The sequence below is a fragment of the Juglans microcarpa x Juglans regia genome, chromosome 8S (genome assembly GCF_004785595.1).
Source record: "Juglans microcarpa x Juglans regia isolate MS1-56 chromosome 8S, Jm3101_v1.0, whole genome shotgun sequence".
In the NCBI taxonomy this organism is placed as follows: Eukaryota; Viridiplantae; Streptophyta; class Magnoliopsida; order Fagales; family Juglandaceae; genus Juglans; species Juglans microcarpa x Juglans regia.
In genome coordinates this window covers 12,128,318-12,141,029 of record NC_054609.1, presented here as the reverse complement: position 1 = coordinate 12,141,029, position 12,712 = coordinate 12,128,318, and the positions used below count along the sequence as shown (strand labels likewise).

The following is a 12,712-nucleotide window of genomic DNA, read 5'->3' as shown; positions in this document are numbered from 1 at the left end:
ATACACTTCACTTTCAGCAATTTCAGATCAAGGGGTTGAAATGGAAGGATTGGCAGAGTTAGAAAATTTAAGTATTGAAAGCTGTGAGGAGCTGACGACTTTGTGGTCAGACAAGGTGGGATCATTGCCACATCTCCCATTTTTGCATTCTCTCGACATTTATAATTGTCCCAAACTAGTCTCTTTGGTGGCTGAAGAAGTTGATCAAGAGCGTCTCCAACTCGGAATCACATCTTTTACTATACGTGATTGCATAGCCTTGAAATCATTACCCAAGGCGTTGATGTACAACAACATGTGTCTTCAGTTTATTGAAATAAAGAAATGTGATTCGCTAACGCATTTTGCCAGAAGCCATCTGCCTCCAGCTTTAAAGAAGCTATATATAAGCGACTGCAAAAGTATGAGTAATTTGGTAGAGGATGATGATAATGATACAAACAACAGTAGTTGCAGCTGTGGCATCTCATCTCTTCTTGAGGTCTTGTACGTTAGCAATTGTCCATGTCTTGAATTCTTAACATCAAGCGGAGAATTACCCGCCACACTTCAATGCCTCGATATTTACAGTTGTCCGAAGCTGGAGTCAGTAGCTAAGAGTTTTCATCATAACTCGTTTCTGACAAGTATCAACATCTCCAGTTGTGAAAATCTTCAATTCTTGAATGGTGGAGAGTTGCTCCCTTCCAACCTGAGACACCTTTATATAAATAATTGTGAGAAAATGCAGGGACTGCAGAATGGCATACATAGCCTCACCTCTCTTCGAGATTTGGAAATACGGAATTGTCCGAGCATTTTATCATTTTCCAAAGAAGGTTTTCCCACAAACCTAACAACACTTTCGATCGCTTATCTTAAAATCACTGAAGCCTTGTTCGATTGGGGGCTGGACAACCTCACTTACCTAGATCATCTTGAAATTGGTGGATGTCACCATCTGGTGTCCTTTCCAGATATGACGTTGCCTGCCTCTCTAACAAGCCTCAGCATTTCAGATTTCTCGAATTTGGAATGCCTGTCTTCCGAGGGCTTAAGAAAACTCACCTCTCTTAAAACATTGTGGATCTTTGAATGCAAGAAGCTAACGTGTTTTTCAGAGGATGGCCTGCCTCCCTCACTCTTAGAGCTTGATATCTCTAAATGCTAAAAGTTGATGTCCTTACCAAAGTATGGCCTACCTCCCTCACTACAGAAACTTACAATCAATGGATGTCCTCTGCTGGAAGAACGCTGCAAGAAAGATCAGAGAGGAGAGTGGCGCAGGATAGCTGACATCCCTTGTGTTCGAATTAATGGCATAGACATTTACGATACAAAAACGGAGGAATACATTTACGACAAAGAAACAGAGTAATAAATCCAAAGATAAGTTTGTTTTGGCTTTGATCCAAAGGTCCTTTGAATGTTGAATGGTGGCATTGGAGATATCCACCACTCCTATTGCATGCTGCGATTCTGATTGTTATGTTGAATGTACTGTCTAACTATTCTTCTTGTGGTTTTTTTGTTCTCGTTGCATTTGCATAATGACATAACAAGTGCTTGTCAAGATTTCTATATCTCTAAGCAAAGAGAGAAGGTCTTCGAACATGCAATTTTTTTTTTTTTCAAATTGGAAAATTGCTGAACTTGACAAATGATCGGACTCCAAAACAGCTACATAACTAGATATTGTTCCTCTGATTTTGTCAAGATCAGCAGTATGACAACTGCTAAGGAATTTTGTTTTCATTTATGGATTTGCTTCTTGTCAGATCATCGATTGCATGACATTGGGTTATGAATATGATGGTTAAGGATGTTTTCACAAACATATAAATACAGAAATCGGTATAGAAAAAAATCCTCTATTTTACTGATTAAGAATATGAATATATATATATATATATAGGTTGATGAATATTTATTTGTTCAATGCTTGCAGATTGTTCAAAAGATTGATGCAAGCTGTTGCAACTTTCGACTACTATCTAAAAAATGGATGTACAAGTAATATTGCTTTTCTCTTGCTATTAATTTTGCCATTCATGTTTCATCGCGAATGATTGAATTTCAACTGTTAATACCAAATATAAACTACTACCACTTCTTGCAACCAATTGGTTAAGGCTTGTCATCTTATCTTCTTTTCTCCAAAAGAACTGTCTTCCTTGTCCAATTCATTCCTACCGAGTATGGACAAGGAATGATCCCTTTGCTCTCTTTAAAAAAAACTTGAGTATAAACTGTTACCCAAGTAGATAATGATAGAGCCAATTAGAAAGGTCATAAGAGGTTAAATTCTCTTATGAATTAGTAGTGGTGGGTCGGAATTCTATTTCTGTGTTTATCATGGTTGTTACAGTGTATCGAGTATACTCAAAACTCATATCTGCATTCCTGACAAAAGATCCAATTTAACATTTTAGAGACCAAAAATTGAGACCCACGTTTGCTGAGATCATGGTTGCTTTGAAGCCATTGTAGAAGCCAATAACCAGCTCTCAAGTTCCCAGGCCAAGCACATCCATAGGCAGTGGCCGCCAGAAGGCAATCTAGAACTACAGAAGAAGCACGCTAGAAGAGCAAACTATACCATCATACTCTCTGTCATTGGCTGCAAAAATATGGGGTGAAGTTCTAGATTGCCTTGGACTAGTCTGAGAAAGTGATGGGTTGATTTCCCTACGTTCAAACCAATTTGAGATTCTGATTCGTTTTTCTCAATTCCCTTTTTTCCCCAGCACAATGCTGCCCTTATGTTGAAATTAGTGGCGGAGATACATCTATGACAGCAGCAGAGGAATAAATCCAATGATAAGTTTGTTTTGGTTCTGATCTAAAGGTCCTTCGAATGTTCAATGGCGGTATTGTAGAGATCCCGTCACTCCTCTTACTTGCTGCTACTCTAGGTGGTATGCTAAATGTCTAAATATTCTTCCTGTGATTTTTACTTCTCGTTTGCCTGACGACATAACAGGTGTTTGTCAAATTTCCCAAATTACAAAGTAAAGAGAGAAGGAAGACCTTCGAACATGCAGTTTTTCCTTACAAATTGGTAAATTGCTCATCTTGACGAACTTGAGGAATGATTGGGGTCCAAGAAAGCTACGTAACTGTATATTGATCTTCTGATTTTGTCAAGATCAGCAATATGCCAATTATTGGTATGGAAAAATTGCATGTTCAAAGGCCTTCTCTCTATGCCAATTAGCAGTATGCCTATGAGTAGAGATAGATCGTAATCTTAATATCACTTCAAGGTCTACTTTACAAAGTTCATGTAGGTTGAGATATTGAAAAAGTGAGAACTTTTTCGTAAAGGGATGTCATATTTCAGTAAAAGTGACTGCTTTTATTTTGATCCTCTAGTGGGTATGATTCCATCAGCTTACTCACGCTATGGATGTTTTACTTCTATGGTCTATGCCTAACTATCCACATTTATCAGCTCATCCTTTGCACCACATTGGCAAAGACGAAGAAGGGAAAAGAACGAACTTAAGTGGGATTATGAATATGAATAGTTATGGTTTACTGCTCAAGCAATCCATTGTTTAACTGATTGAAAATATGAATTGTAGTTGTAGTAGGGAGTCTGTACCTACCTCTCTGATGAATATTTCTCTTTCAGAAAATAAAGAGAAAGAGAAGGTGCTTAACGAGTTATGTCAATAGCTAGTATAGCTATCAGATCTGTCAAGAAGGTGCTTAAAAAGTTCTGTTTTTTGATTTCAGATGTTCAAGGTGTTTAGAAACTTCAAATTTAGTTTGATTCGTTACAGGGGTATTTGGATAATTTCAAATAGAACTAGTGTAAAATGCAGCTCGACTCGTACAAAGCTCGTATACACTCGAACAACTTCCTACTTATTATTTTTATAGTATTATCTCTATATTTAAAATGAAAATAATTTTAATATTTAAAAAATTAGAGGAAATCATGTTCCTAATAATACTAACATGTTACTTGTTTTTTTTTTTTTTTTATGAAATAATCATTGATATGCATATATATACAATTTACAAAGATAATAGCAAAAAGTCAGAATCTGTTTTGTCAAAACCCATGCTTTGTCAAAATGAAATAACTCGTGAACAAATTCGAACTCGCCTTGAATATTAAATGACTTATTCGTGAACATATAATCAAACTCAATGAAAAACTCCTACTGGACTCCTGTTCAAATAAAAGTTAAACAATCAAATCTTGACCATCCACTACAACGGACGATGAACCCAACGCTTATTGTACTACACTTTCTCATGGCCAGTTTGGCTATCATTTGGGCTGAAAGTTTGCTGGCAAGCGCACTCACTGGAAGATAGGTGTCAAGAACTGATCTAGTCATGCTGAATTTTGTTCAAGAATTTTGGTCTACAGTGCAGGAGTTTGTCTCAGAAGGACGTTCAACATGTAATAATTAGGTATCCAGAGATAATTAATCGCCGCTTATAACAATCCGGCGGCAAATATGGCGGCAAAAATCAGGTAATTGGGGAAAATGCCGGAAACGGCTTTCTCAACGAGAAAAGGTCCAACACTGCTAATATACTTTAAAAAGCTTCAAATCAAACGTAAACACTTCAAATTTATTAACCACACGAACTCATATATCAAATCCTCGATATAGTAACCCAAAAAAATATCAACTTCTCTACAAGTCACTTAAACTCACATTTTAATAATATAATTATAGACTCTAAATTCCCAATATTATAAATAAATTTTGATTCAAACTAATTTCCTTAATATAATTAATTCCACAAAATGCCACGTCATCAGAACATAGAAATTTCTTAACAAAAATCACCAATACTCATCGAAACATTCTATTCTTAATCAACTATTCTTAAGTCATCTCACCCAATGCTTCATAATCTTAATCCTTAACTGAAATATCTAAAATCATCTGAAAATATTAGAGATATGGGAGTGAGTTATCAATGACTCAGTAAGCAGAGAACATATACTAGTATGCAAACATGAGCATTTATCAAAATTCAGAATGCTAAACAAAATATTTTCTTCTAGGATGCAGAGTCAGAATACTTGTTTTCAGAATGCAAAATCGAAACATGTTACCAAAAATATAAGAGCGAAACTTTTAGAAAGCATTCTTATTCAAAATTTCATTGGCATAGCATAACTAAAACATCATATCAGAATAGAATTTCATGTTTAACCCCCGTGATAGGGTTGTGCATTATGCGGAAAGTCAAGCAGAACATAAATAACCATGAATATCAAAGCGATTGCACTCAAAACAGAAAAGCACTGTTATATCCCGTGGTGGACCGGAAATCATTATTATATCCCGTGACATGGCCACATATAATAGCAAAACAGAATCAGAGTTAGAACAAAATCAGAAACAAGGTCAAAACAAAATCAGAATTAGAGTCAAAACAGAATCAGAACCAGAGTCAGCACAGAATCAGAATCAGAGTCAGAACAGAATAATAAAGTCATGTCAAAGGTTTTCAAATGTCACATCATATCAAAATAGAGTACTAAAATTTAGATCATTTCACATTTTCTAAAATAGATTCAAAATATCTTCATGTCACATGCAAAATATTCGCTTATTTTTCTCAATTCAATAACATAATGCCAAAGATAAGCTCATGTCTACACAAATCATGCTAGAAAAATACCTTATTCTTATACAGAATTTCATGAATAATGCAGAACAAATAACTGAGGTCGTTTCAAATTTCTTTTCATACAAAAAATGCATATTTTTCAAAAATCAACCTCAGTTTATTTATTTGTATGCAAAGTCTAATATAGGAATCCCGCTTACTCGTACTTCTTTGCTTCTCTAAATTTCCTCACAACAGTGTCAAACACATATCAATCATCACCTATAGAAAATTTATGTAATTTAAATAAATCTCCAAATAACAGATATCTTATATTTATACATGAAGTACCTATTAATTCCTCGATTCTTAAAATTCTCTTAACTCTAAATATCATCACTTTCTAAATTTATCAATATCCAACATAACTAATGTCAAACTCAAAATACCAATATTTAAACTCGAAACTGCCAACTAGACTGCAGAAGATTTATTAGTGCAAATATATATTTAAATCTCAAGAAAGTTTTTAAAAAATTACTTACATTGCTAAAATATAATTTGAACATTCAATTTCGAGACAACTTCCATCAACATTCAATTTGAACCATCCACTGGCCAGCTTTTGCCATTTAACAATACGCACAATTTTTTTTCTTGTGGTCTTTAAACGGTAAGGCCAAAGCAGCCAACACCTTCTCATCCCACACCGTATTTTATTCCTAGCTTTTAGCCGCAGTCCAACCCAAGCAATAGCAGCCATAACCTAGTGTCATAAAGCTTTCACATAAACTGATTTTCCTTCCATTCGTGCTTTGCTTCTCTACAGCCATAGAGACCAAGTTAAAATAGACCGAATAAGGCCAATTAAGCAACCTTTTTGGGATGAACGAGCAGCATGTTGGAACCAAGACTCCACTGTATCCTTCCAAAGCCTGTTCGGGACAAATGGCATGACTTGCACAAAAATCCTATGCCAAATCTACGTAGCTACACTGCCCGCAGCCAATACGTGATCCTGGTCATCCAAAATCCCCCCTGCACAGCATTCACATTTTGATACCATTGGAATACCCAACTTACTTACTCTATCATCAACACTAAGACAAACATTCATCGCCTTCCACATTGTCACCTAGTATTTTTTTTGGGAGAGCAGCGTTCATCATCTAATTTAACTAATTCATTTTTGAAGCTTTAACTCTCACACACTCCCAAGCACTTTTTGAAGAGAATTTGCCATTTAAGTTTGGAGTCCAAACCAGCAAATCAACACCTTCCTTATACTCTCCAAGGCAATCTAAAATCTCTTCCAACTCACTATCCCCCACCAGACCCCGTAATAACTCCACATCACATCCACTTTTGATCCTGCACCCGCACACTTTTAGCAATGGTCGATCAATAACATGAAACTTATTCACAAGAGGACCACTCTCCAGCCACTTATCTCACTTGAAAGAAACATTTCCATCCCGAATTTTGGTACACAAAGCATGATGTCTTTCCAGAATTGAGTTCCTTTATGAGCCTCAACCAAAGAAATATGTTTGCCTTTAATGTACTTAGCTTTGAAAATTTGAGACAATAAAGAATTTTAAGTCAAAATTTTCCAAGCAAACTTCATGAAGAGTGACGTTTGAACTTCCTCCAAACTATGCAGACCCACAACCCCCTCCCTTGTCGGTTTACAAAGAAAATTCCAAGATTTCCATTTCCTTTACGGCTTGCCCTCAGAAGACCCCCAAAAGAAACTACTCATAAGCCGATTTAATTTAGTCAAAACTGACTTAGGCGCATGTACCACCAAAAATAGATGAATGGGTATACTAGCAACAACATGTCACAACAGAAGAATCCGAGCACCATTCGACATAATGCGATGCTCAATAAATTCATTAAACTCCTCCATTGCTACCCTCACCGAGGCCTTCCTCCACGATGCTCTTCATCCCCACGAATCACGTTAAAATCACCAAGGCCTAGCCAAGCTTCATCACTCAGAATATCTTGTTTTAAATTCCACCACAACTCCCTACGCTCTTGATAGCAGCATTTTGCATAAACTACCGAAATAAAAAAAGCCTCTTATTCTCAAATGGCAACGACACAGTGAAAAGTTGTGTACTTGCATTCAGGATTGAAAGCTGTAAACCAATTCCCCAAAGCAACCATAATTTACCTCCATGGCTCTAGTTTGAAAAACAACACTCAAATTGCAACAAACTCCTCAACAACATCAGCTTTGATTCATTCGCAAAAGGCTTTGCTAGCATGATGAAATTCAATTTCCTTCTCTTCATTAAATTTCGTAATCTCCTCTTTGACGTACCCAACCCACATATATTCCAAAATAAAGGATTACACATCATAAGTTCAGCCGAGAGGGCTTGCTAAGAATCCTAGATGAACTTCGAACTGGCTTAACAAACCTTAAGTTTCCGGCATGCAAGTAAATCCACGACACTATTCCCTTCTCTAAATTGATGTTCAACGGTGAATTGCACATCTTTTAGTAAAAGCAAAAGATCATCCAAAAAATCCCATAAGTACCATGACGTACACTTGTACAAGACATACAATGGATGTCTAGAACCCGAAGAATCCCTTCATCTCTTTTAGAAAGAGGCCAGTATTTAACCATAAGAGATGAGATCTTCGTTAGCCAAACCTTAACTGCCAACCAAACTCTTGGCACCAATTCCTAGGAGTTTTCCATTTGAGCCTTGCAACGGCACAACCAGAGGCGCCATGTTATAATAGAAGGTAAAATGCCAAATAAAATACTCCTGTGACTCGATTTCTTTGCTAAATGTGGTATGCCCAACGTAGTTGCAGCCATCTTCTAGACTTCGAATGCAAACCTTCCACAACATAAAACATGGTTCAAAGTTTCGACTTGGCCTTGTAGACAACAATCACATCGAGAGGCCAACGGAATGCCCAGAGATTGCACCCGTGAGTCTACAGCTAGTTCATTAAACCTGGCTTTCCACATACACATGAAAATCTTTTTTGGAAGAAGATGGTGCCAAATCCAATCCATGCTCAATTGTTTCATGCCTTTGATGTGAATTATATCCCATGCAGTTAAAGACATAAAAAGTCCATCCCCTATCAATTTCCAAATTGTAATATCCTTGCCTTCTCTACCTGCCACGATTTCTGTACTTACCAGTTCAACCAGATAATTTTCATCCTATGATCCATCCACCCAAACATCTTGTATTTGAATATCAGCAGGTATAGCATCCCCACTAGCATTGAGAGGTCCACTCGCCAACCAACTATCAAACCAAAATGAAGACCCACCCTATTCCACCTTCACTTTTATGTTACCGAACACATCAGGAAGAACATTCATAACTGATTTCCATAAATGGGATGCATTTCGACGAACCTCGGCAAATAAAATGTGACCCTTCTTTACATATTTAGCTCGAAAGAATTGTGTCCATAGATTGTTTACTGATAAAAGTCACCATGCAAATTTCATGTGGAGTGACCTTTGAACCTCATGAAAATTCTGCAAGCCAATACCCCATTCCTTGTGCGATTTGCACATTTTATCCCAAGCACACCATTTCATCCTCGGTTTCCCATTAAATTCTCCCAAACAAAAATGTTGAAAGCAAATAGTTGATTTTTTTGAAAACCTTCAACGAGACATTCAAAACTGTCAAGAGATGGGTTGCCATACTTGATAGAACATGTTTAAGAAGAGTGAGTCTGCCACCTTGGGAAAGTAGCTTCAATTTCCAGCCTACCACTTTGTTCCGAATCTTCTCAATAAGAGGTTCTAAATCCCTTGATATGAGATGAACTGAGACAAGAGGGATGCCCAAGTAAATGATAGGAAACTTGCCTTCAACAAAAACAGTTAATCTCATTAATTTAGATGTCTAGAAGAGGTAATGGACTTTGAGAAGAACAAAGCTGATTTATCCTTATTAATGAGTTAGCCGAACCACTTCTCATAAACTTCCAACGTTTTTATCAACCTATGTACCGAGCGCTTGCCACCATTCACAAAAACTAAGAAGTCATTAGCATATAGTAGGTGTGAGACTAACGACGCACCCATGGGATGTGAAAAACAATCAATTATGCCCTCTTCAAAATTCTTTCAAAGTAATCTTGACAACACTTCCTCCATAATAATAAACAAATAAGGTGGAAGCAGATCACCTTGCCTTAGGCCTCGAGTGGTTGGAAGGAACCCTTGAAAGTTCCATTCATCGTAATGGAGAACCATGAAGGCTTAACACATTCCTTCACTAAATTACAAAACTGAGAAGAAAACCCAAAGCACTCTAGCACCTTCAACAAAAAATTCCAACCCACTTGATCATATGCTTTGGCCATATCAATTTTCACCATAATATTTCCGCCCTTCGTTTTGTTATTCAAAGAATGTACCAGTTCCTGTGCCAAAATGATATTTTCAAAAATATTGTGGCCTGGAATAAAAGCCCCTTGCTCATGAGAGATCAATTGAGGTAAAAGATGAGTCATTCATCGTACAAATATCTTAGAAAAAATTTTATACGCCACTGAGCATAGGCTGATAGGTCGAAATTTATCAAAACTCTTGAGATCTTCTACCTTTGGGATCAAAACAATATCAGAAGCCATATAGAAACTACATAAAGGACAGCCTCAGAAGAAATCATTTGCTACCTCGACCATCTAAGGTAGAAACCCGAGCCGAACCCACTCGATCCAAGTGAACTCTCTTTCGAAATCGACTTCAAGGATGCAAAAACCTCTTCCTTAGTCGAAGCAATGCCAATCGACAAATTTTCTTCTTTGGAGATAGAACTCTGAATGAGAGGCAAGAGATCAACCTGTTCAACAAAAGAATGAGCCGAAAAGTAATTTTGAAAATAATTGAGAGCTCCTTGGTGAACCTGTTCCGGAGACTGCAGGTGTGTGCCATCCTCTAGCCTCATGTTTGAAATAGCTTTATTTTTCCTCCATTGATTAGCCACAGCATGGAAAAATTTTGCTGATCACCTAGACATGTTTTCGGGCATGTTGAGCAGACAATTAAGGATTTGGAAGAGAGGCTGGAGGTCTTAGAAAGCCAAGCTCGGAGAGCCAGTTTTGTTTTCTTCAATTTTTCTTCCAACCGTAAGAGGCCCCTTGCTTGAGTAGGTTCCTTCCAAACATCCTCCACACAACTCTTAAAATCTGCACGAGAGCACCACATATTTTGAAAGCAAAAAGGGTGAGGGTCGTAGCTTAACATCGATTTTTGAAACTGAATGAGCATATGGCTGTGATCCGAATACTTCCTCTCCTGATATTCAAAGAAAGTGGTAGGAAAATGAGTCGCGAAAGGGATATTAATGAGCGCTTTATCATGCTGAACCCAACATCTTGAATTACCCTTTTGGCCATTACACCATAAGAGTCGACATCCCACAACGGCCTGGAGGTCCAATAAACCGCAGTTATCAAGACAAGTATTAAACTCCTCCATAGAAGAGATAGGCCTCGGATTACCACCAATTCTTTCACCATCTTCCTAAATGATATTGAAGTCCCCCACAACAAGCCTCGATTACTACTTCCTCTAGACTTTGCCACAAATCTCTTCGCTCCAGACGACTACACTTCGCATAGACAAATAAGATTAGTAGCTTGTCCTCACCAATCCGAAACCACCTAGTGATAATCTGATTAGTCATGGACAGCACTTCCCATTCACATATATCACTCCAGAAAATCCAAAATTTTCCATCCATAGCCTCATTACTACAATAATGTGGGAGCCCCAACAAACAAGCCAAGTGAGGCATTTTATCAACCGCAGCAAAAGGTTCCAAAATCCCTACAATAGTCACTCCATGCTTCTTAATTAAACATTTTAATCTTTTTCTAGAACTGTCTAACCCTCTCAAGTTCCAAACCAAAATGTTGTCAATCATAAATTCAGTTTAGAGGGTCCGGATAAAACCCGTTGTGATTGTCTCACCATGAGTTTCTTGGTATCAGAAGTCATGATTATTGGCTCAGGATTAGAGTCATAACTCTTCTCCCGAGCAAGTGCTTCAGATTTGCCTCCATCCTCAGGTTCCAAATGAGAGACTGGCTGGTCCTCTCCTATTGCGGCATTGTCATCGACCACTGTATTGGACCTACATTCCAAGTCCAAAATCTCAAATATCAGTGCAGTTTGCCCCCCTTCAAAATCACCTCTTGAAGGGACATCTTCCAAAGGTAACAATTCTACAGTTGGACTCCCAATGCAAGATGAACTTCACTACCCCTCCTTCCTTTTCAAGTGTATCCACCCTCTCCTACAATGACATAGAAACATGCATCATGTCCCGCACCCAGTAAAACAAGGCTTAACGCATTCCTCGAATCAACCACAACAAGTCTAATAACAAGATCGGTAGAGTTTTTCTCTTCTTGCAAAATAAGACTGGTCCCTATCTTGTTTCTTCAAACTCCCATCTGCATCAACCAAAACCAGCATCTTGCCATCCTCTTCCTTTCGAGCCGGTATACCTTCTGAAGACGAAGGTTGAGAGTTCTTTTTTGAACTCGAAAATTCCTCATCGTGTCCCTTCTCCACCTTTTCCTCACTTGTTTTTTCTTTCCACACTTTCTTTTGAGAAACTCGGTTCCCTTTCCCCTCCGTAAAACGCTGAGACTCCCCCATACGACAAACCACCTATGTATGCCCTTGTCTGCAACACTTAGAGCAATAAAAACCTAGTTTTTCGTATCTAGCCTCTAATTGAGCTGCATTATTGCATATTTTATACATCTAGAACCAATATATTTCAATTATTTCATAACATTATTATTGGTTTTTGGATGGATAAATAGTCAAGAACTATAAATCTGTGATTTAAATTGATTACTAGCATGGTTTATGCATAATTTTATAATTTGTGATTTAATTGGGTAATATATTCTTAAGATGCACAACACATTTTTAATATTCTATTCTTCTATTTAATTTTTCTGGCTTCTACTAGGCCAAACTCAAGCACACGAAAAGGCTAAAAAGCTACGGACACACAAGAGGATGGAAGGAAGCTACGGACGCCAAACGAAGAGGTGTGAAGAAATAAAACAAATGAAGAGAAGAGGAAACCGAAGAAAGAAAAGAAGAGCACTCACGCAC

General features: G+C 37.5%; 1 protein-coding gene across 3 annotated transcripts; it reads left to right on the top strand.

Annotated features, from left to right (window-relative positions):
- The first annotated feature begins 40 nt into the window (after window positions 1–40).
- Window positions 41–1,324, top strand: LOC121244612 (putative disease resistance protein At3g14460). Of its 3 annotated transcripts, none has more exons than XM_041142761.1 (2): window positions 41–222; window positions 265–1,324. In XM_041142761.1, the coding sequence occupies exons 1-2, from the start codon at window positions 41–43 to the stop codon at window positions 1,148–1,150; spliced, it is 1,068 nt and encodes a 355-aa protein (XP_040998695.1). In that variant the 3' UTR covers window positions 1,151–1,324. The 3 variants fall into 3 exon arrangements, with proteins under 3 accessions (XP_040998695.1, XP_040998697.1, XP_040998696.1); XM_041142763.1 differs by having other exon boundaries at window positions 41–640; window positions 713–1,324; XM_041142762.1 differs by having other exon boundaries at window positions 41–844; window positions 893–1,324.
- Window positions 1,325–12,712: the final 11,388 nt, after the last annotated feature.

Bases quoted from the DNA above. Each gene is read 5' to 3' on its own strand.
- LOC121244612 (XM_041142761.1), top strand. From the start codon at position 41: ATGGAAGGATTGGCAGAGTTAGAAAATTTAAGTATTGAAAGCTGTGAG. The intron at 223-264 runs CGGAATCACATC...CATAGCCTTGAA, and splicing joins GATCAAGAGCGTCTCCAACT to ATCATTACCCAAGGCGTTGA.